Source organism: Lutra lutra, chromosome 8, assembly GCF_902655055.1.
Source record: "Lutra lutra chromosome 8, mLutLut1.2, whole genome shotgun sequence".
Taxonomy (NCBI): Eukaryota; Metazoa; Chordata; class Mammalia; order Carnivora; family Mustelidae; genus Lutra; species Lutra lutra.
Window position 1 is genome coordinate 1138848 of NC_062285.1, and position 22276 is coordinate 1161123.

Sequence of the window (22276 nt, forward strand, 5' to 3'; positions counted from 1 at the left end):
CCCAAAGACACCAACGGAACTGGAACGCACGGATGTCGCACCTTCTCAGACGGGAAGATACGACGTCCGGAACCTTCCCTACAGTGATGGAGATGGTTCATGTGATCCCAGTAGGAAGAGCACGAGGGCTTGTTTTTGACGAAGAAAATGTGGTTGAAAAGTATATATTGTTCTGTTCTTTATTTTTGAACCACGCAAGCTGATTTAGTGGGCAACCCAGGAAGTTCTGGGGGGAGACCAGGAGCAGGACGCAGAGCCCAGGAGATGTCAGCAGGTTACGAGGGCTCGATAGCAAATGGCCCTGGTTCTGATGCAGGCAGTCCCAGCAGGGGATGAAGCCCGGAGTCCAGAAACCGCCCCAAAGTTGGACGGGAACTGACTGCAGGGTAGAGGCAGTGGCATCTCAAACCCGTGGGCTGGGGACACTAGAGACGCTGTCCCGTGACAGAGAGCCGTCTGGAGACCAGAACCGCACCGTTCCTGCGTACCATGCCCCAGGGCAGCTAACAGGTGGACCCGAGGCGTAGATGCAGAAGCGTGGAGAGCGGCGGCTTTGTTCACAGTCAGCCACACCTGGAGCATGGCCTCCAGCAGCTGCTGCGTAAACTCTGGTCCGTCCAGATGGCGGACGGTTATTCAGGGATGAAGAGAACGGAGCCGTCCAACTACTGAGAGACATGGAGGAAGACTGGAGGCATATCACTCAGTGAGGGACGCCGACAAGGCCCCTCGCAGCACGATGGCAGCTGTGCGGCGTCCTGGGAAAGGTGGAACCACGGGGACAAGAAGAGAGGAGCAGGTTCCAGGCCTGGGGGGTGGCCGTGGAGAGACACAGCACAGCCGTTCTCACGGCCGTGAAGCTGGTCCACCTGACACTGGAACCCGGGTCCGTGTCCTTCCTTGTCTGTCCGAACCCGAGGTGTGTACGACACGGAGAGGGTAAACTGTGGGCTTGGGTGGATTAAAAAAGGTGTCAGTGCGGTAGAACAAAACGTGGGGTAATCTCTGCGTACATTTGGTGAGTGGAAAACCCTTCGGACTATAACTAAAAGTCTCAAAGCAGTAAAATTGCTAAATTCAGAGGCAGAAAGTGACTCAGGGAGTTCGCTGTCCTGAGCAAAAACGCCTCTTTCTGTCCCCGAGGAGACCGGCCCCAGGTCCCCATGTGCAAACACAGTCGAGACGAGTTCCGGGGCCAGCGTGAACATGCCTGCCCGGCTGGCCTCTCGCGTCGTCCTCGTCAGCCCGTGCACTTCCGCCCCTGCTTTAGGCGATCTTTGGGAATGTCATTTTTAAAATTTAACTGGGACAGAGCAATTCTGAGCCCATTCAAACCCGTTGCATAGAAATATTCACAATGCAAGCTCTGATTATAGAATTTCTAAAAATAAAACTGTAGGTAAATGTACCAACCAGGTCCCAGAAACAAATATCAGAACCATGAGTTTATCTGAGGGTGCAGTGTAGAAATGAGTTCTGACTCCGTTTTCTAGCGCTGTGCCTGTCGAGTGCCACGGCCCCAGTAATAGGGTTTCCACAGCTTCCCATGGAGATGGCGGCCCCCCTGGATGTAGGGCCGGCGCCCAGAAGCATCCCCAGTAGGAGCCTGTCCCCGCGTCCTGCAGTGCCTGCCACACATGCTGGGGGTGCACAGCGCCTGCCCTTTCGGCTGTCTCCTCCTTGGGCAGACTCTGTGTTCGATTATCTGACTTTGCTGTGAGTCAGTTTTTCCTCTTCTCAGTTTCTGTTTCTGTCCTAAATTTGCTTTAACTCATTTGACCTGGAGTGGACATACAAGTGCCGGCTCAGGCATGTCTCGTCCAGGAGGACATGGGCAAGATGGCAGGGAAACATTTTCCTTTTGGACACAGATTTCTCTCCCTCCAGAGCCTTGGTTTGTGGCCGTCTCACAGGACTGTCTTCTCCAAATACGGCAGGTGCGTTGGCCCGAGGAGGAGACGATGCAGCGTACGAGTTCCATGCGCTGCGCTGGGAGCGGCGATGCCTGGGTGGAGGGCGTAAAGCCATGAGGCGCGGGCGGGCAGGACGCAGCCCGCGCCAGGACCCGAGGCTTCGGGTCACGTCACCCTGTTTCTGCTACTGACCTGAGACTCCAGTCCCGGAGCTCGTCTGCTGTCCCGTATGGACAATGGGGTTAAAACTAGCACCACCGAGGGGCGCCTGGGTGGCTCAGTGGGTTAAGCCGCTGCCTTTGGCTCAGGTCATGATCTCAGGGTCCTGGGATCGAGTCCCACATCGGGCTCTCTGCTCAGCAAGAAGCCTGCTTCCCTCTCTCTCTCTCTCTGCCTGCCTCTCCGTCTACTTGTGATCTCTCTCTGTCAAATAAATAAATAAAATCTTTAAAAAAAAAAAAACAAAACTAGCACCACCAAGTTGTGGGACGAAGGAGCATCGTGTGATGTGTGTAACAGGTGCCAGCCGGGTCCCCTCACAAAGCCTTGGCCTGCTCTGCCGGTGCCACCACAGGCTTCTCCCTCCTGCGCCCGTTGCCCAAGTTATGGTGGGAGCCCCGTGTCCTGTTCGTGTGCGGGCAGGACTCACGTCCTCACTGAGGCCCTCTGGGAGGCGGGCTCTGGTGGCGGGAGAGGGCGCCGTGGTGGTGGTTGTGCTGATGGTTGCGAGGCCCTGGGTGTGCCTCGGGGACCGTGGTCTGTGGGTGAGCAGGCATCCCGGCTGTCCTGGTGTGGGCACCCCCCCACCTCCCGCGGTCCCACAGAGCGGTGACCCCCCTGCGGCGGGAACTTGAACCCTAACACCCAGGGTCCGCTGGGCCGGATGGGCGCGGAGCTGTGAACGCGTCTGAAGGTCCGCAGTGCCTCAAGGCCATCAGCCTCCCCAGCTTCACGTTGCTCCGTAGGAGGCCAAGCCTTGCAGGACATGTTTGTCCCTCCTCCGCACCCAAAGGCAGCGTCTGGTTTTCTGCCCCCGCTGACGTCTTTTGGGCAGTTGACTGCGGGCTTACAGCACAGCTGTGAGAGCACAGAAGAACCCGACACCGGGGTGGGGGGGTGGCTCGCCGTCTTCCGTCCTGCTCTGTGCTTCCTCACGCACCTGCTCACCAAGGAGGGGCCTCTGGAGTCTCAGGAGGGTCAGGCCACTGTCCCTCCTCGGCTGGTTCTCCATGGGGGCCGTGCGGTGCAACTCGGGTCGGTTCCTGTGATCTCTGGCCGGGCCACGTCCACTCGGCGATGGATCCTCCTTCCCTCTCCGTGTTGCGGGGGGCTCAGTGTGAAAAAGGCAGCCTTCATGCTCCATGGGGTCAGGAGTGAGATGCACCCGGCGCTTCATGGTTTAGACCTGACCCTTCCAACCTGAGACTGGATGTCACTGCATCCTGCTCCTGCTGTGCAGGACGCCGGCCCCTGTGAGTGTCAGTGGGCCTGAACCCTCCCCCTCTCCAGGAGGCTCTGCGGCTCTTAGCACCCTCTGGGACCAGCCCTCTGAAGTCCAGGTGACGGCTGCCATCTCCCATCCCCGAGTGAGGCTCTGCCTGTGGTCCTTCCCCACCTTCCCCGTGCCCTCCTGAATGTAAATGGAAAGACCCACTTTTATTTTTATGATCTAAGTAATTGGCAGTCACTCAGGGGAGAAACTGGGAAAAGAGGGTCTGGGGATCTGGGTGCGCCTCCACAATCCCCTGTGCAGATGGGCCCAGCCAGGCCCCTTGTGCACTCGGAGGAGACGCCCTGGCTGTGGTTCAGCTCTCGGGACTCCTCAGGACCGCCGCACCTGCTGTGGGGCCACGGCCGGCTCCTGACTCCGGCGGAGCGTGGCTCGGACAGCGCAGAAGAGGACTTCTCCCCGCTTGGTCCTTTTAGGTTCAGAGCAAAAAGCTCTAAAACACAGCAGAATGCGTGTCCCATGTCATTTCTTGGCACATTCAGATTCCCTGTAAGACAGGCGAGCCCACTTTGTCCACAAGCGTCTGCCGGCCTGAACAGAGCTCTTCTGGGCTGATGACCAAGTTCGACTTTGGAGGCTGTTTTCTTCCCCATCCCGTCTTCAAGAGATGCGCGTTTTTGCTGGGCAGCCAGAAACCCCAGGTGTTCGTGGAGTGAGGAGAGCAGCCCCTCAGCTTAAATCAGAAAGAAGTTTGTCAAAGCCACAGCCTCACAGGCCAGCAGAGACGGGCTGGAACTCAGACAGGCCGGGAGGTCTTCCTTCTGGTTGTTTACTGAATAAGCTTAGAAGTAAATAATTTTGCCGGCAAAGATCATATATCTCAGCACCACGCCCTGTGCATGTGTGCAGGGACCCTGGCCAGGGGCTTGTGGGGTCCACAGCCCACCTCTTGGCTCTGCCCGCCTTCCGGCAACTCAAGGAAAGGCACCTAGCCCCTTCGTCTCCTTGTCTGTATTTCTTAAAAACTGTAATTAAGATTCCTGCCTCTCCCACTTCTCAGGGTTGTAGCAATTAACTTGATTAGTGTGTGCAAAAGTGCTATCCACATTATAAATTTGCATATCAGATGGAAATCATCATTATTAGTAGCTCCTTCAGAGTCACTTTCCCATGGAAACATCAGGCTTTCTTGACGAAGGAGAAGACAGAGCCGTCACTTGACCTCTTGGGTAAACGACGTCCAGTTTCTGGTTGAGGAAGGCGGAGTGAGTGGCACACGCTCCTTCTCCCGGGGGATCCACAGACCAGAGGGCTCCAGGGAATGTGCAGGGACTGGTAAAATCCCGGCACCATGTGGAGGAGCTGTCATGAGGGACCAACCGCGTGCAGGGTGGGCTCGGGGAAAGCGGGCGCTGTCGGCGGGCTCCCCAGGTGACTTTTAATTAAGGGCTGTTGGCTGGTCCCTAACCCACCTGGGTCAAGGAGGCTGGCTTGGAGGAGCCCCCTCCTTCCACTTCCACAGCCCCCTCCTTCCACTGGGGGGAGAGAGGCAGTGTCGGTGGAAACCACAGCCGCACTGGAGAGCAGAGCTGGTGTTTTTCTCACAGATGCGCACATTCAGTATGGAAGCCACATGCAGGATGAAAGAGAGAGACCGACTATGAAGAAACCACAGTCTGAGGGCAGAGGCTCGGGCGTCAGCTGGCGAGGCCCCCAGGGAGCTGTGAGGAGCATCCCCTCTGTAAAACAAGAGGGAGGACGCACCGGAGAAGACAGGGGTCTTGAGTGACATGGATGGCAGGAATTCAGAAGCAGTGGCGTTTGAAGACCTCTCAGAAGTTTCCGAAGTGCCCAAGGACACGGAGGAAATGGGGGGTGGGGGGATGCGCCAGGAGAGGGAAGAGACTGAGGGTCCGGTTGGAGTACTGAAAATTGGACAAAATGTGTGTAAAGGAAGGAGTTTATCAAAGAAATGATATGAGAAAAAGTACAGAAATAGCTTAAACGAATCAGAGCAGGTGCGTAGCTTATGCCTACACACACACTTACAAACGTATAAAACACTCCGGTGGCAAAGAGTGCCTTTCCCCTCCGCAGGCAGGGCGGGGGCATCCGGCCGCGACGCCAGCCTGACGTCTCTGTTTAGAAACATGAGCCAAGAGGTGACAGGAAAATCCTCTCCAGAGGCTCAGGGAAAATAACGTCAAGCGAAGATTCTCCCCAAGCAAAGCTACTCCAGTGGCTGGAGAGCGCAGTCAGCTGTGGCCCGTGAGCGAGAACGCCCGGTTTCTAGCCCGCATGTTTGAAGGTGTTTCCTTCCAGAGAAGGGTGTGGGCCTGTCTGTGGACACGGGGCCCATTGCCCAGCGTGTGTGCCAAAGGCGCTTCCTTCTTTTCCATGTAAGAAAGGAAAACGGAGCCTCTGGAAAGCGCACGTGAGACTCTGAAGCTCACTGTGGAAGCCTAGCGACAACTTTAGGTCAACCCTAAATGTGCCGTGGCATTGAGGCGGTGGTGGCCTCATGCTCTCAGGACGTGGCGCGGGGACAGCACAGGAGCCCCCGCTTCGGGCCGCGCTCGGCAGGGGTGGCCCCCACCGCGTCCTGACTGCGCGAGGCCGTGTCACAGTTTCCAGCGTTTAGACTCAGGACAAAGGACGGAAGCCAGAGGCGAGGTGCAGAAGGGGCTGGAGGTGTGGGCTGCGGCGGTAGGAGACGCGCATGTTGGGGACGAGGCGGCTCGCCGGGCAGGGCAGGGCGCCATGGTTGTCTCTGCTTGAGAGCGTTAAGAAAGAAGAGTGTAAGTGTGTTACCTAAGACTGTGGGCATTACTAACACGGTAACGAAAACTCAAAAAGCATGTCTCGCCAGTGCAGTCAATATTCAGAATTGAAACAAGGGAAATACAGAAGGGCTCGGGCTCCTGAGGACCCCAAAAGAGTGGTTAGTGGCAGCTTCCCTGCCGAGCCGACGAGAGCGCAGGGTCCCTTCCCGAGCTCCTTCTGCTGGAATTCCTACCGGCTCCTGTGTATTTGGGAGAGCGGTAAGAGCTCCTTTATTCGTAAGCCCATGTCCTTGCTCTCAGGGTTCCCCCAACGGCTCCTGGGGGGAAAGCACCTGTAGGCGCCAGGTGATGCGGACGAGCTGGCGTCGCACCGGGAAACGGGAGGCGTCGGGCTCAGGGATTCCTTCAGGATCCACGCGCTTTTGTAACGTTGTGGCAGAAATGGCACGACGGAGAGCACCCTTCCCTCGGGACTGTCCTGTGCACTTGCTCCAATCCGTGAACTAGAAGTCAGGTCAGTGTCGCGTCGACTTTGGGTAAACGGTTTCTACAAACTGTTCTGTCAGTAATTCTGCACACATCTTCCTAAGCTTTTGTTAATCGATGTGTTTGTTAAACCGTCTCTTTCCAGCAAGTTTCAGCAATGTACCCTCCAGTGTTTACAGTCACTAGTTGGTGTAGTGTCACCTCGGACTGCCTCACCTCCTATAACACACTCAGTTCACGCGGGTAGATCACTGGCACCAAACCCAGTGTATTTGCCGGGTGCTTTCCCGTGAGTCTTTGTAAAATGTTACTGTTTTCCAAGGCACGTCTGAGAGTAGCTTTCAAGACTTCCCAGAATCGAGTTTTCCAGAAAAGTGGGAAGATACTGGACCATTAGCTATAGAGCTGGGAAATGCTGGGGAATCGACTTAGCAGATCTAAGAGACCGGGGGTAGGCGATAGAGCCCAGTGAAGGAGAAGCATGGGTCCCTCCCTCTCACCCTCTCCTCCTACTCCCTTCCTTCCCTCTGAGTCGCCAAGGGCTGGCTGACATAAGGTCACAGGTGGGCACAGGGATTCAAACCCAGGAAGCTGATCTTGGCCAGCCCCATGTCTCGCCGGTCCCTGGACTCTGTCCTGACGTGGGGCCTGGGGCTGGGGGCGCTGCCCGGCATGCCCATGCCTCCGGTCAGCGGCTCAGGCTGCCGGAGAGGGCAGTGCCGGTCCAGCGGGAATGATCTTGACTGAGGTGAACTCCTGGCCTTCAGTCTGGAATGTTCCCCTGTCTGCACGGTGGCAGGTGTTTGAAAGGACGGAAGGACAGAACGCATGCGTGGATGCAGGGGGGTCACCAACGAAACGGAGCTGCCTCTGCCATAGCACGTCACCCTCATCGAGTCGTAGCTACCGTTCACAGCATTTCTCACGTCCTTAGCACGTCTACCTCGTAAAGTTGTCGCTGCCGCTCACAGCATTTCTCACGTCTGCAATTCCGGCAGGGAGGTGTTGTCCCTTCCATTTTACTAAGATGCGCCCCCCGCCCCCCGCCAGCCTAAGGCAACTGGTCAGTGGCCTGGCCTAACCTCGGGTTCCAGCCCTGCCAACAGCAGCAGTGCATGGTGTTCTCGACCGCAAGGCAGGGAGCCTGACAGGAAAGACACCGGCCCGTCCTCCCGTGGCCCTTCTTCGTGGGAGTTGAGGCGCGTGCACAGAGCCGGTCCAAGCACGTGTCAGCGGCGTTTTGCTGATTGGCCACGATCGTCACTGAGCTCTCTGGGTCCTATTGCTGGATTTCTCTTTCACGGCTTCGTGTGGAAGGGAGACCCGCCTGTTGCCCACGGTCAGGCAGACACTAAATCTCCCGTCCTTGAGGATGGGATCCCACAGGGAAAACAAGAGGCGTTACCTGTGGTCATGACGATTCCTGCCAGGGCTTTGTGGCGCGCGTGCATGGACGCCAGGCCCACGGTCAGCTCGTGGAACTTCTGCGTGACCAGCTGGGACACGGAGTCTGCAAATTCCTGAAAGACACAAGCACCAGGCCTCGTTGACGGCTGAGCTGGCGGCATCCTGGCCTCCCTCCTCCTCCAAGCCATGTCCCCACATGTGGCATCTGGAGGCCACCGTGTGCACTGTTCCAAGACCCCACGGCCCCATGGGGACCCGTGCAGGCCTTGGTTCTGAGGGAGGAGCCCCCACCTGGCCCTGCGCCTGGGCAGAGTCTGCCTGTGGGAGGCCACAGTGCTCTCGCTCTCCCCTGCCTTGCAGAGAAGCCCGCCTGTGGCTCTCCTTCAGGGACACTCGTGAGATAGAACCCTGAGCAGCATGGGGGCTCACACCCTGGACACTCAACTCCCTGTCTTCTCAGCGTGGGCAAAATGAGGTCCAGACACCCCCCAGTCTCGGGTACGGCTGGCCGAGCTGCTCCCCGAGCTCACCCCAGAGTCTCCCCCTCAGGTTCTGTACGCACGGAGGCACAGATGTGCTCTCTTGAGGTGCCAGCACCATGCACACATGCGTTCACGGAGACACGTGCACACGGTGCGGCCAGAGATAGTGCACCTGTGCACACGCACGTGCACACATGTAGAGACGCAGGCACGTGTGTGGTACACACTCATGCATGTTCACACATGATGCACACATTCGGATGCAGGCACGCGAGTGTGGTGCACACCCACACATGTGCACACACGCTCAGAGATACAGGCACATGCTCACTACACCCAACTCACGTGTGCACACACACACGGCCTGAGTTGATGGAATCCCACTTGTTGAATCTTCCCGTGTGCCCTGCGTCCCTTTAAACCAGCTCATCTGCAATGACAAGGGCGGCCTAGCCCAAGGACGTGGCTTTTGTGTCGTCTTCCTCCCTCCCACCCAGCCCATGGTGGACCATCACCCTCTGCGGGAGGAGGCGGGCCGGGTGGCGGGCCCCTCATGGGCTTTGGAGACAGATCTGCTGTGAGTCGCGTGGGCCCGTTTTCCTGATTTATAAGGTAATCCTCTTAATTTCTGTTGGACGGTGCTCTCGTGAGGATGAAGTGCGTTCGTGTCCCTTCTGTGTTCAGCCCGCTGCCCTGCACTCTGTGGGGCTCAGCCCCAGTGCTGGCTCTCTCCTCCTCATCACCGTCATCACCAATCGTTGTCTCCCTGGGTGCCACAGACACGAGCTGCGTCTTCCTGTGGTTGTGCGTGGGGGGGCACGGGGTTCACTTCCGGGGTGGGATGGAGCTGCCCTTTCCTGCCGGGGGTCCGGATATTGGGCTACAGATCAGAGCAGGTCTCAGGAAGGATGCGGATTTTGTTTCTAGGCGAACCTACTCGTATGGAAACAGGCCTGCATCCGGGGGCCTAGAAACCTGCGTGGAAACAACACAGGTGTTGGCTCCGGGCTCCCCAGTGCGCGGGGACCATGCTGCCCTGGCGGCTCCCGAGGCCCAAAGTCTGGGAGCTGTACGGATGTGACGGTTCAGGCCTCGCAGGTGGCGAGGGGCCCTCTGCTGGGCCAGCTGGACGGGGGTCTTCCCTGGCTTGGCTCCCTCAAGAACCCAGGCTTCTGGGTGAGGAGCCTCCGCTGGGAGCTGTGCAGTCCGTCCTGGGGCTGGCTTGCAGCTGGAGGCCATCCTGTCCTTTGGGACCTGGGCACAGAGGTCCAGAGAGCCGGTGTGTGTCCCAGGCACACCGTGTGTGGGTGTCCTGGGCGGCCGGAGCCAGTGACCACAAGCGGGGTGGCTCAGAGACACAGACTCTGCCCCTCCTGGCTCTGGAGACAGCAGCTGGAGGTCAAGGTGTTCAGGGCCACTCTCCCTTCGGCTGCTCCAGGGACGGTCCCTCCTGCTGCTCCAGCTTGTGGGGTCCTCCCGTCTCTGCCCCATCTGTGTCTCTCTGTCTCTGTGTCTTACAAGGATGCCTCTCGCTGGGTTCAGGGCCACCTGCTCTCAGATCCTCAGGTCGCAGACACATGGGCTCTTGGGCGGGACACGGGCCTGCCTTTTTGGGGCCATGTGCAGACCACTTCCTCTTGTCATCAACTCTTCCACACTCGTGCCGTGACCCAGAGGGTGACAGTTGTCAGGGAAGTGTGAATTTGGGTAATTTCTGTACGTCTCAGATGACCTGACTTCTTCATTTGTGTGGGAAGATTAACTGTGTCATCAGGCTTTGCCAGGCGCCCGGACCATGACCTGAACAGTCCTCAGTCCCCGTCCCTCAAACAGCAGCGGGTGTGGACACAGGGCTGGTAGTGTTCCTGGTGCCCTTGGCCCCCCACCACCAAGGGCAGGTTTTATCAAGTCCCACCTTCAGATGGACGCTGGTGGGCAGGGGTGGTCCGAGCTCGGACCAAAGACACGCGAGCAGGGAGCAAGCTGGTGGGAACAGGGTCCCAGGGTCTGTGGGCTCTGCGGCACCTCGGTGAGCATTGCTTTCGGAGCAGAAGCCTAACTCCGATGGTGTTTGTCTTTCTCTGATGTGTCTCCCTCAGCATCGTACTCTCTGGCTCTATCCGCATCACTGCGGATCTCATTCTTTTTGACGGCTGCGTAGTACTCCACCGCATGTACACACCACCTCCTCTGTACCGTCGTCTGTTGACAGACAGCTTGGCTCTCTCCATACCTGGGTTGTTGTGGACTTTGCCGTTAAAAACACTGTGCTGTGTATCTTCTGAGTTAAAGTTTTCATTTTCATTGAGTTTTCTGGGTCACAGGGTAGCTCTATTTTCAACTTTCTGAGGACCCTGCTCACTGCTCAGAGCAGCTGCACCAGCTGCATTCCCACCCACAGTGCACGAGGGTCCCTTTTCTCTGCGTCCTCACCAACATCTGTTTCCTGCTTTGTTAATTTTGGCCGTTCTGACTGGTGTGAGGTGGGATCTCTTCGTGGTTTTGATTTGTGTCTCCCCAATGTCGAGCGATGTGGAGCATCTTTCATGGGTCTGTTGGCTGTCTGGACGTCGTCTTTGAAAAAATGTTCGTCAGGTCCTCTGCCCATTTTTAATTGGATTCTTTGTTTTGCTTGTTTTTTTGGTTTTGTGCTGATTTGTAAAAGTTCTTTACATAGTTTGGACATCAGCCCCTTGTTGAACATGTCATTTGCAAATACCTCCTCCCATTCAGGAGGTTGCCTTGTCATTTTTTTTTTAAGATTTTATTTATTTATTTGACAGACAGAGATCACAGGTAGGCAGAGAGGCTGGCAGAGAGAGAGGAGGAAGCAGGCTCCCCGCTGAGCAGAGAACCTGATGTGGGGCTCGATCCCAGGACCTGGGGATCATGACCTGAGCCGAAGGCGGAGGCTTTAACCCACCGAGCCACCCAGGTGCCCCCAACCTTGTCATTTTTGTTGATGGCTTCCTTCTCCAGTGCTTTTCAAGGTGCCAGGATCTGGTTCCTACGCCTGGTGTGCTCTGAAGAGCTATCCCAACGTACCTTAGGTTGTCGGTTTTCTGTCTTCATAAAGTGGTTTTGAATGTCCAGGAAGTGATGAGATCGTCAGCGCAGGAAGCATCTCTTTGCTCTGTGTGCCTGACCAGCCCTGGGAGGCTCCTAGAAGAGGAAGTCCCCACCTGCTGGTGACACAGAAAAGTGACTTCATTTGGAAACTAGAGGCCGCCGTCCTTTACGCAGAGGCGCAGAACAGAGGCCTGCGTGCCCGCTTATCCCGCTGAGCCCCACAAAGCTGCTGCTGACACAGATTTAGCAGGGGGACTCGGGGCACACACGTTCCTCTGGGAGACCCATGAGAGGGGTGTCGTATGAGTGACCTGCGCGGGTTTGGTTGTCGAAAGGCGTGGGGCGCCCCTTCTCTCTCCGGCTCTCTTCCTCCTTCACCCCTCCTCTCTTGTCCCGGGTGTCTTGGCTGGGGATCCCCAGGGCAGAGCTCCGTGGAGGCTCCTGGGCCACCGAGCTGCCCACCCGCCTCAGCCCTGTGGTTTCCATGGCCATGAGGTCGTAGGTTCCAGCAGGAGCGTCATGCTCCAGTGTGAGGAGTGAGAGGAATTTCCTATAGAAAGGCAAGTGCATCCTGACAGATCAGAGAAGAGCCCAGGCTGCACCGAGCTCCAGGCCGCCTGGCTGATCCGCCAGGCCTCCCTGCCCCGGGCGACGGGCCTCCGTTTCTTGGGTGTGAGCGTGGAAGGGAGTCTGCTTGGGAAAAGGCCCGCGGAGCCTGCCCTGCCAGGAGCCGCACCCCCGCCCCGCGGTCCCCCCTGCCCTGGGGCTATTTTGGGGGCTCGGAGGTTGATTCAGTGGCGCCCACGAGCCCAGCTGGGCTTTTGCTTCCCCAGTCATCTGTACGGGGCCTTGCGCCTGATTACGTGGGGAGCTGGAGGCGAGACGGAAGCTTGGAATCCACGGAGGGACGCCCACACTTACTGTCTAATTTAACACCAGCCGTTTTTTCCGTTTTAATCACTTGGGATGTGATATATACAGTCGACTTTGGTACCCGCAAACCCGACTAATCAGATTGTGACATAATCCGTTTTCTTCCCCATCTGGCACCTGGTGTGTTCTCGAAGCAGCTCAATTGGTTTAGATCAGCTCAAGTCACTGATTATTTTCATAAACTCAAATTGCAGAGCGTGCCCCGGGCCACGGGGAGTCCGTGCAGCCCCAGGACAGGCGAGGACACATCATTTAACATAACGAGTATTTTTTCAGCACACGGGTCAAGCTATTTTGTAACATCGCTTCCTGAATTAATGTAAGACATTTTCCGCGGCGGCGGCGCGAGCTCACAGACCCCTCACTGTCACCCCAAGAAGCCCCCGCCCTCGCTGTACCCAGGCCTGCGTGCCGTCCGTGCGGGAGCTGTGGGCTTACAGACCCAGCCCCCGCTCTGTCCACAAGAGCATCACAGACTGAGGCCAGTGGACCTCCTGCTCCCTCTCCACAAAGTCCAGGCTCCTGTAGGGGCTTCCATGGTGAGCAGGATTCTCTCCCAGACTCCAGTGACTCCTAGAAGCTGTGTCCTTTTTTGGTACATTCAGAAAAGGTAGTTTTTCTTTTTCTTATGTACGTCATATATATACAATGTGCTTGTGGACAAAGGATCAGTATTTTTATGGACTGGGGGAGTGGGAGCCACCTTGTGGACCATGTGCTGTGACATGGCCTACAACACGTGTCCTCTGGGGGGCTCACTTTGAGGGCAGGAGACAATGTCCAATGGTCTGAGTAGCAAGGCTGCCAGGGGGAGAGCAGAGGCCTCAGTTCCAGATCCTGCAGAGTCCCCAGAGCATGACCCCATGTCCCCCTGCACAGAACCCCCAGCACACGGCCCCGTGTCCCCACCCTGCACAGAGCTCCCGACGCACAGCCCCATGTTCCCCTACATGGAGCCCCTGGCCCCTGGTGGACCCGTCCCACGATTGCAGAGGCAGAAGCTCAGAGAGATGGGGGACCGGCCTCCGTTGCGAAGCAGGCAAGAAGCTGGGCATGACGGACGTGTGTGTGTGCGAGTGCGTGTGCGCGAGTGCATGCACGTGAGTGTGTGCGCGAGTGTGCGCGCAAGTGTGCGTGCGAGTGTGCGCGCGCATGAGTGTGCGAGTGTTTGTGCGAGTGTGCGCGCGCGAGTGTGTGTGTGTGAGTGTGCGCGTGTGAGTGTGTGTGCGAGTGTGTGTGCGAGTGTGTGAGAGAGAGCTCCTCGTTGTGCTGTTCAGCCTGTGATGCCGTGGCGGGTCCTGAAACCTCAGAAAACAACTGAAATCTGACCCACGCGGGAAGTCCTCTGAGATTCAAGCTGAGCACATGGGTGGTGGCTGGGGCAGCGCACGGAAGCCCTCTGGTTCCTGGCCGTGGAGAGCCTGCAGCGCTCCGCCGGAGTCTCACGGTGAGCCTCCACCCCCGCGGGAGTCCATGGGGATCCCAACGACTCGCCCGACTCCAGCCTGCTCCGATCTGTGCGTGAGGGGCACGGACGGGCGCAGAAATGCCCGGGCAGGGGGATTTGGCTTCTGGCTGAATGCTAGTGGTCAGCTGGTGCTTCTGGTCCCAAAGGTAAGTGGGGGAGCAGCCGCATATTCACGAGCTGTGCCTGTTGAAGTGCGGCTTCAGCTTCTGCCTGTGGCCGCGCCCTGACCGCTGGCCCCCTTGACCATGGCAAACTGCCAGCATTATTCAAATAGGAAAAAAACTTTAAATAGGAACACTGAAAGACTCAAACTTTGCTCATTTCCAACACTAATGTTTTGAATGTCATAAATAAATAAAATGTGTTCAAATTTGCAATAGCGATCCTCAGGGTGAAATTGACATTTAGCCAAAGTGGTAAGGATATTAAAATCGATAGATTATGAAAGAGAAAGCCCTCAGTAAATATTTTCCTGTGGAAAATCCTGTCTTTGGGTTCATAATGCTGAAATAGCGGAAAGGTTAGATTTGCATATGGGTAGGGACAGACAGGATCCAGGAGGCAAGGCTGCCCGTCTCCACTGGTCCCTTCCTGGCTCCCTTCATGGCGCTTGCTGGGTGGGTCCCCGCCCCCGGACCATGGTAAATACGGGGGAGTGCCCTGGTGTGTGGGCCCCGCGCATTCCAGAAACAGCACCCCTGGGAGGGGTGCGGCTGACCATGCTCTCCTGCCAGACCCGGCAGCAGAAGGACCCTCCCAGTGGCACGGAGCTGGCGCGCGCCAGCCTGGCTCCGAGAAGTCCTGCTAAATGGGGGATGAACTTCCACGGCTCCGTCTCAGCGTTCCCTGCGTGTCGGTGGACGGGGCGCCTCTAGGTCTCATAATGATTCCTGTTTGCTGACAATGGCAACCAAGCCTCATTAATTTCTAAGTCCAACTGCATAATTCAGATTAGCTGACTATTCACTTATTCTCGATCTCAGATCATCCAGAGGCCAGTAACAAATTTGGAGGAAGTCCTGAAAGCGGAAACAGCCCTTACTGTCACCCACACGGCAGAGGAAGTAGCCGACCTGGAGTGGGAGGACCCGGGCAGGGAGCCTCTCTGCGCGCTGCCGGCCTGTGGAAGAGGCATCTGCAATCACCCTGCTGGCCCCGGTTCCAGTTCTCTGCACGGACCCCTGGCTTGCTGCCTCTGACGTTTCTGGATGACCAGGGGCTGGCCTGGCCAGAGGAAGAAGCGAGGGCTGAGGTGTTGCTCTGGGGCTTGCCCTGCTGTCCACAGTCGGCAGGAAGCTCGGTGAGTGCCCCTTGGGCCCTGGGGGGCGGCAGGCCAGGTGTGCTTTGGGGAGCACTGAGTGCACCGCAGTTGACAGGTGCCAGCACGAGACTGGCCACAGGTGGCTCCTCAAGGGGCTTGCTGTGGCTGAGTTCCCTGCCCGGGCATTTCAGTAGGAGCTGGCATGGATCCCAAGGCCAGCAGGGACGGTATCTTGGCAGACACTGCATTTTCCAAAGATGTCTGTGCCCACGTCGCCCATCCTGCCAGCCATCTTACCACGAACCCCCGAGTCCCTCCCATGCAGCGGTTGGCTGTGTGTCCTCTCCTTGGACACTGTCCCAACACATAGAACAAGGAGGTGATGCTGGCATGTGACCTCTGAGCAGTCCCTAATGCCATGACCTGTGTCTTGGTCCTGGGGTGCTCCCTCTTGGAACCCAGGCAGGAGAAAACCCATGGAGCCCCCAGCCGCACTGCCCAGCTCCTGCTGTGGGGACCAGAAGGACGGCGTCCCCTCTGAGCCCTGCTCAAACGGCAAGGGCGTGAGCAGAGTAGAAGCCCATGTTGTTTGGAGCTGCTGGGTTTTGGAGCAGCTTGTTACGCTGAGGACGAGCATGCAGACGGAGGTCAGGTGTTACAGACCATGGCTGGACCATGTGGGCTTGAAGGTCCTTGAAGTCCTTGTGACCCAGAGTCAAATCCTGTGGTTGCTGCTTACCCAGGGCCTGACTCAGAGCAGTATGTAGTCCTGATTTTCTCTTCTCTGAAATAGGAGTCGAGCCTACACCACGGGGTTGTTTCAGCGGGGATGACACAGCGGTGTAAGGTGCCCGAGGGTGTCCCGGACACTCCCTGCCTGGCTCCCGAGTGCCAGCGGCCATTATTTGCGCCCAGACTCGTGCAGGCACGGAGTTCCTTAGACATGACACGGAGCACCTGTCACTCCATTGCATGAGGGCACAGCCGTCTGGGGTACGTTCCCACACGGTTCGGCAGGTGCGTGGGCGCTGAGGATGCGTTGAGGCAGAACGTCCTGAAACACTTCCCTGAGTCGAGTGCTCTCCTGGAATCCCCCCCGTGACCCTGGTTAACGCGACTGGGCAGGTGCCGGTCTGACCCGTGGCTCTCCCAGCGCCGGGTGCACTAAGGGAGCCCGGCTGTCGGCCGGAGAGCCGAACCGGGAAGCTGCCACTTTGACTCGACTCCATGTGGCCGCACAGACGCCGCATCGTCCGGGACCCAGAGCCGGTCTCAGGGAGAAATCACACACACGTGCCCTGTCAATGCAGGTCGCTTTTAGTGAAAGCATCAGTCGGCTTTGGCCGAGTTAAACTGTTTTCTTGATCTTTCATCGCCTTTAAGTTGTTATTACTTTTCCATTTGGAAGACGGTGTCTCTGGGTTCAGCACGTTTGGGCATCATGTGCTGTCTGCAGGTACGTGGTCCTACGTTGTGGGCTACGTGTCTGCTCACGGTTCTCTGACCTTGGGTTTCTTTCTCTCCGGTTTCCTCCTCGGGCCACATTATCTTGTGACCATGAGTGGCCTGGATGCCTGAGGACGAGAGTTCAGTCTTCCTCATCTGGGCAATCGTAGTGTTAACACAGGCACACAGCGTGCCCCAATCAAAGGGTGTGTTTGTCCCCGGGGGCTTTGTAGGGCGCACAAGGCTTCTGACGTGCTCCCAAGGAAAGCTGGTGTGGAACTGGAAAGGTGTTTGCTGGAGCTGTCACAGGGAGAGCTCAGCTGTGTCCGGACTGGCTCGGGAGAAGCCACCGTGGAGACAGTGTCTTATGCATCTCCCCTTTTCTCTCCTCCCTATACCTGTCCCCAGGGGTAAAGAATGAATCAAAATTTATTGAGCAAGGCACTACTGAACTATTACGATGAAGAAGACAAGGTCCTGTAGAACAAAGCCCGTCCTACAAAACAGGAAGTATAGAACACCATGTGGTAGGTGGTGGCCGACATTTCTCAAGGACTCGGCACGCGCAGGTGTAAGGGCCCAGCGCGTCCTGTTTCCCGTCATCGACATGATTGTCCTGAGAGGCAGTTACTCTATTACCCTGCTCTGCAGATGAGCAAGCTCGGAATGAGAGAAGTCAGCTTCCCTGCCAGGGGCACACGAGTCCCGGATTCACACAAGAGCAGTCAGACCCCAGGGCACGTGCTCAGCTGCTGTCCGGCCTTGAGAGAGGTGGGCAGGGCAGAAAGGACAGTGAATGCTGCAGGCAGGCGTGTGGCTTGTATTTTCAGACCAAAACAAGCCCCTGAGCCTGAAAGCAAACACAGTCACCGAGGTAGGAGGCGGGGATGTGAAATTCTGCCTCTTACACAAATTTGGGTTTCATGACTGTCTTCGCTGTAGTTTGGGGAGCAAACGACCCCTGGTAATTGGAGAAGAAGGACTTTGCGGGTGTGGGGAGAGCCACCTGGGGATGCCTGTGGGTCCACAGACCCCTTCCTCGGTCCCCGGAGTCAGAATTTCAGGCCACGGCGTCGCCTGCAGGCTACTCCGGAATTCAGACGTGCAGTGGAGCTGGACAGCAGTGCGGCAGGATTCTCTCCTCGGCTGAACTCCACCGGCGCGAGCAGAAACCAGGCCATCACCCAGTCTCAGCAGGAGCGGAAGCCCTCACCCGCCCCTCGATCCCCGACCCCATTCCTCGTCCCCAGCACCCCCAGCTGATGCCTGTGCTCAGCCGGGGTCCCGTTAGATCATGTAGCCAGGACCCCTTCACCTCTGCTGTTTCCACTTTCTGATTTCCATGCACTGACCCACCGGCTCGGGGGCCGTGACCCCCACTTCCCAGGCTGCGTTTGCTCCAGCAGTGGTTGTCACCTCCCGGCAGGGTATGAAACCTGGAGCAGGCCTGCGGGCAGCCGTGGGGAGGGACGGCTGAGCCGGGGTTGGGAACGGACCACTTCTCCCTGCAAGAGCTTGGACATGTGCCACAAAACAACAGCCCATCTCATCGTCCTGTGGTCTCTGGTCCCTTAGTGGCCGTCTGCTCCATCCCCACCCGTACCCCATCACTCCCATTGGTCTCTGCAGGCCTCACCCTGCTCATGGCCACCCAGTGACCTCCACCGAATTCAGCTTCTCAAGGAAGACCGTGACCTGTGTGCCTCCCTGTGCACGTGCTGAGCCCACCATGCAAATCCAGGGGCACGACGGTGAGGTTCCCTGCACTGCTGGCTCCCCAAGGGAGTGGGCTCTAGCTGTGGGTCAAGAAGAGAGCTCGTAGCCAGTGCATGGGACAACCTCTCTTATGTACAGTGGGACAGATACGAAGAGACAGGGTTGGGGGCTGGTCACACCTGCAGATACAGTTTTACTGACACGAAGGCACTTTTTGTCATGTATTGTTGGCATTGTTAAGTTCTACATGATTAGTTACATTAAGAAGAAACAGTCTAGGGAAAATGAAGAAAATAATTCTTTAAAAAGAAAGGATCTGCATAGTAAGAAGTGGGGGACATTTATATGAATGGCTCATGCTACGTGCAAAGCAAAGGCTTAGTAATGTCAGGGGCTGACCTTGTTTTGTTTCCCTGTGTCGGACAAATATGTTACAGTCTCTGCTTTCTGCTGTTTATTTTGTGAATTTGCCGTCTGGCTCCGGCGCGCCTTCAGCGGAAAGTGGCTGGAGGCTGAAGGGACTCAGTGGCTGAGTGGCAGGCAAAGGGCCCCTCTTCTGGCGGGTGGGAGGAGAATGGTGCAGACCCCATGGCCCCCCACTGCCCACCCTGGCACCCAGGGACCGGGGGCAGCGGGATGAATGCTTTGTGATTAGGCAGCCCAGACTGATAACAGCTGACTCAGCCGGTCAGGGTTCAGATTGGAATCACACCCACATGTTTGGATTCTGGCTCCTGTGTTCGGGCTCTCAGCCACAGCATGCCTTGCAAGGCCTGCTTACTAACCGAGGATTTCAGAAAAGCCACAGCAAGAGGCGACATGTCTGTGGTTTGATAGTTGAGGGCTGAGGGTTATGTGCACAGATATCTCTGCTCCTGGTTATTGATCAAGTGCATGTGTAGCTATTCATAATTACCTAAATTTTATACGGCCACGAATCTGTTGTACGTATTAAGAGTGGTTACTGCTTCAACAGTCGACTTCAGATTGGAAGACAAAAGGACGTAGGAAGTCAACTGCAAATGCACTGAGAAATGTTGTATTTCTGGTTTTCTTAAACTCGACTTCTGACGTACTCAGGAAGATACTTTGCATCTGGGTTTAATTAGAATCTTGAAAATGTCATTAGTGTGCTAATATGAGGGTGCTAACAGATGAGGTCCTCTGTTTGGGGTTGATTCATGGTTCTTTGAGTTCATCGGGATTTAATAAGACGTAAACAGTAAGAACCATTTCAGCGCACCAAGGGAAGATTCATGATGGAAAAAGTAGTTGTTTCATAAAGGAAGTAATATTTACTTTCCTGGCTTTTGTTAAATTCAAAAGAATTTTAGTTATAATAATAAAGTAATTATTATTACTAAATAATGAAGTATCCTAATTCTTGTTTTGTAATATCACCATTGACATCAGTGTCATACTCACTTATGAATGACATAAAGGACAAACTCCAAATGCCCTTGTCTGATGACTCTCCCCTCCCCCCACCGTTCTTTCTTTATCCTGAAAATAGGTTCTGGAGAGGAGAAATGAAGTAGATGAAAATTGCTAAATAATTTCAAATAGTACATGTAAGGCAGTGACTAAAGCCAGGACTTGGCCATCATTGTGCATTTACTCAAGCTCTCAGAGGTACTCGACACCAGAGAGACATATATGTCCCAGCCCTTTTTACTACACATAACCAACAGGAGAGAGATGGCCCAGAAAATGCTTGTCCTCTCAGGTGAACGTCAACGAACAAGAAAGGCATTGCCCCCATGCCTTGGTCTCAGTGCTACTATGTGCACACCTGTGACCTGGACTCCATTCTGTCACACTCCCTGGAACCAAATCTGGCACCTTGTACTTGTTGGCCAGTGAAGGCCTTTCCCACTTCAGTGGGCCCTTACACTCTGGGAGAGGTGACCGTTCCTTCAAACGTATAGACACCAAAGCAAGGCTACAGGTACACAAAACATTTCTAGTAATTAACCTCAAAGGAATGGAGGCCCACCGATTTCCTAACAGTTCAAAATAATGGTTTTAAAGAAGCTCACTGAGCTACAAGAGAACAAAGACAACTTGATGAAATTGGGAAAACAGTACATGAACAAAACACTGAGTTTAACAAAAAGATAGAAATCATAAAATGGAAGCAAACAGACATGCTGGAGTGGACGAACACAATGACCATTATGAGAAAAGTGCAGCAGGGAGCTTCCACTGCAGACTTGATCAAGCAGATGGAAGTCCCTGTGAATTCAAAGACAAGGCATTTGAAATTATCCAGTCGGAGGAGAAGAAACAAAAGGAGAATGCAAAGAGTGAAAAAAGGTTTATGGGATGCCTTCAAAGGAACAAAATATGTATGTGAGAGTCCAGAAGCAGAAAAGAAAGAAAAAGAGGCAGAAAAGATACCTAAAGAAATAATGACCAACTCATCCCCCTCCCCAATCTAGGGAAGGAAATAGACATCCAGATTCAAGAAGCCATAGGGTTCCAAAGGGGTTAGACATACAGAGGTCTACATGGAGACACATTATAATTATATTGTAGAAATCAAAGACAAAAAGAATTTCAAAATCTGCAAGAGGAAAGTGACTCATCACATATAGGGGAACACCCACAAGATTGTTAGTAAATTTCTCAGCAGAAACCTTGCAGACCAGAAGAGAGTGGGTGACATATTCAAAATACTGAAAGGAAAAAAAAAATGAACCAAGTACTATCCCTGGCAAACAATCCTTTAAAAATGAAGAGATAAAGACTTTTCCAGACAAACAAAAATTGAGGGAGTTTATCACTCCTAGACCCGCCTTACAAGAAATGCTGAAGAGAGTTATTCAAATTAAAACCAAAGTGCTTCAGATAGCAACATGAAAACACACGAAGGGGTATGTCTCACTCCTGAAGGTGAACAGGGTAGACCCACCAAAGATAGACTATGAAACACTGTAATGGGGTCAATGATTTTGTATGTGACCAAAGTTAAATTTTACCCACTTAACACAGCTCTAACTACAAGATATTTTATGCATGTCTTGAGGCAACCACAAAAAAATTATAATAGGTATACAATAGATAGAGAGAAAAAACTTAATGCACATCATACAAAAAAAAAATCAAGTAACAAAGAAAGACAGCAAGAGAGGAGCAAAGGAACAATAACAAAACAACTACAAACCAGGTTGAAAACAAATAATAAAATGGCAGTAGTAAGTCCTTTCCTACCCATGACTACTCTGAATATAAAATGGATTAAACTCCTCAAACAAAAGGCTTAGAGTGGCTTAAGTAAACACACAGCATGCAGTGATGTGCTGCCTCCAGGAGGCCCCCTTTACGGGTAAGGACACACAGATTGAGATAGAAGGGAGGGAGAGGGTATCCCATTCAAATGGCAACCAGAAAAATGGAGAGGTGGCTATCCTTCTACCAGACAAAGTAGTAAGTTGCTAAAAACTGTAATAAAAGACAAAGAAGGCCATTACCCACTGATGAAGGAGTCAACCCAACAGAAGGACTCAACAGTCATAACCATGTCTGCACCCAGTATCAGAGCACCCAGATATATAAAACAAATATTGACAGACCTGAAGGGGGGAGATCGACATCAATACAGCAGAGTAGGAGACTACAGTGCTATTCGTGCTGCTGCTGCTGCTGCTGATACTCTGATGTCATAGAACTGGGCAATAGCAGGAGACTGTTTCCAACAGTGGACAGACTATCCCGATGGAAAGTCAATCAACAGGTGGCTCGAACAACAGTATAGGCCAAGAGGATCCAACAGGCATGTACACAGCCTGCCAGCCCCAAGCTGAAGAATACGCATTCTCCTTGAGCGCACAGTGACCATTCTCCACGGGAAATCACGTAT

At 54.9% G+C, this 22276-nt stretch overlaps 1 protein-coding gene across 1 annotated transcript in view; it reads right to left on the reverse strand.

Annotated features, from left to right (window-relative positions):
• Positions 1 to 22276, reverse strand: part of ADARB2 (adenosine deaminase RNA specific B2 (inactive)) — a 371222-nt gene that overhangs the window by 45465 nt on the left and 303481 nt on the right. The window contains exon 4 of the mRNA XM_047742639.1: positions 8038 to 8152. Coding sequence (XP_047598595.1) covers positions 8038 to 8152 — 115 coding nt within the window. The remainder of the gene's footprint in view (positions 1 to 8037; positions 8153 to 22276) is intronic.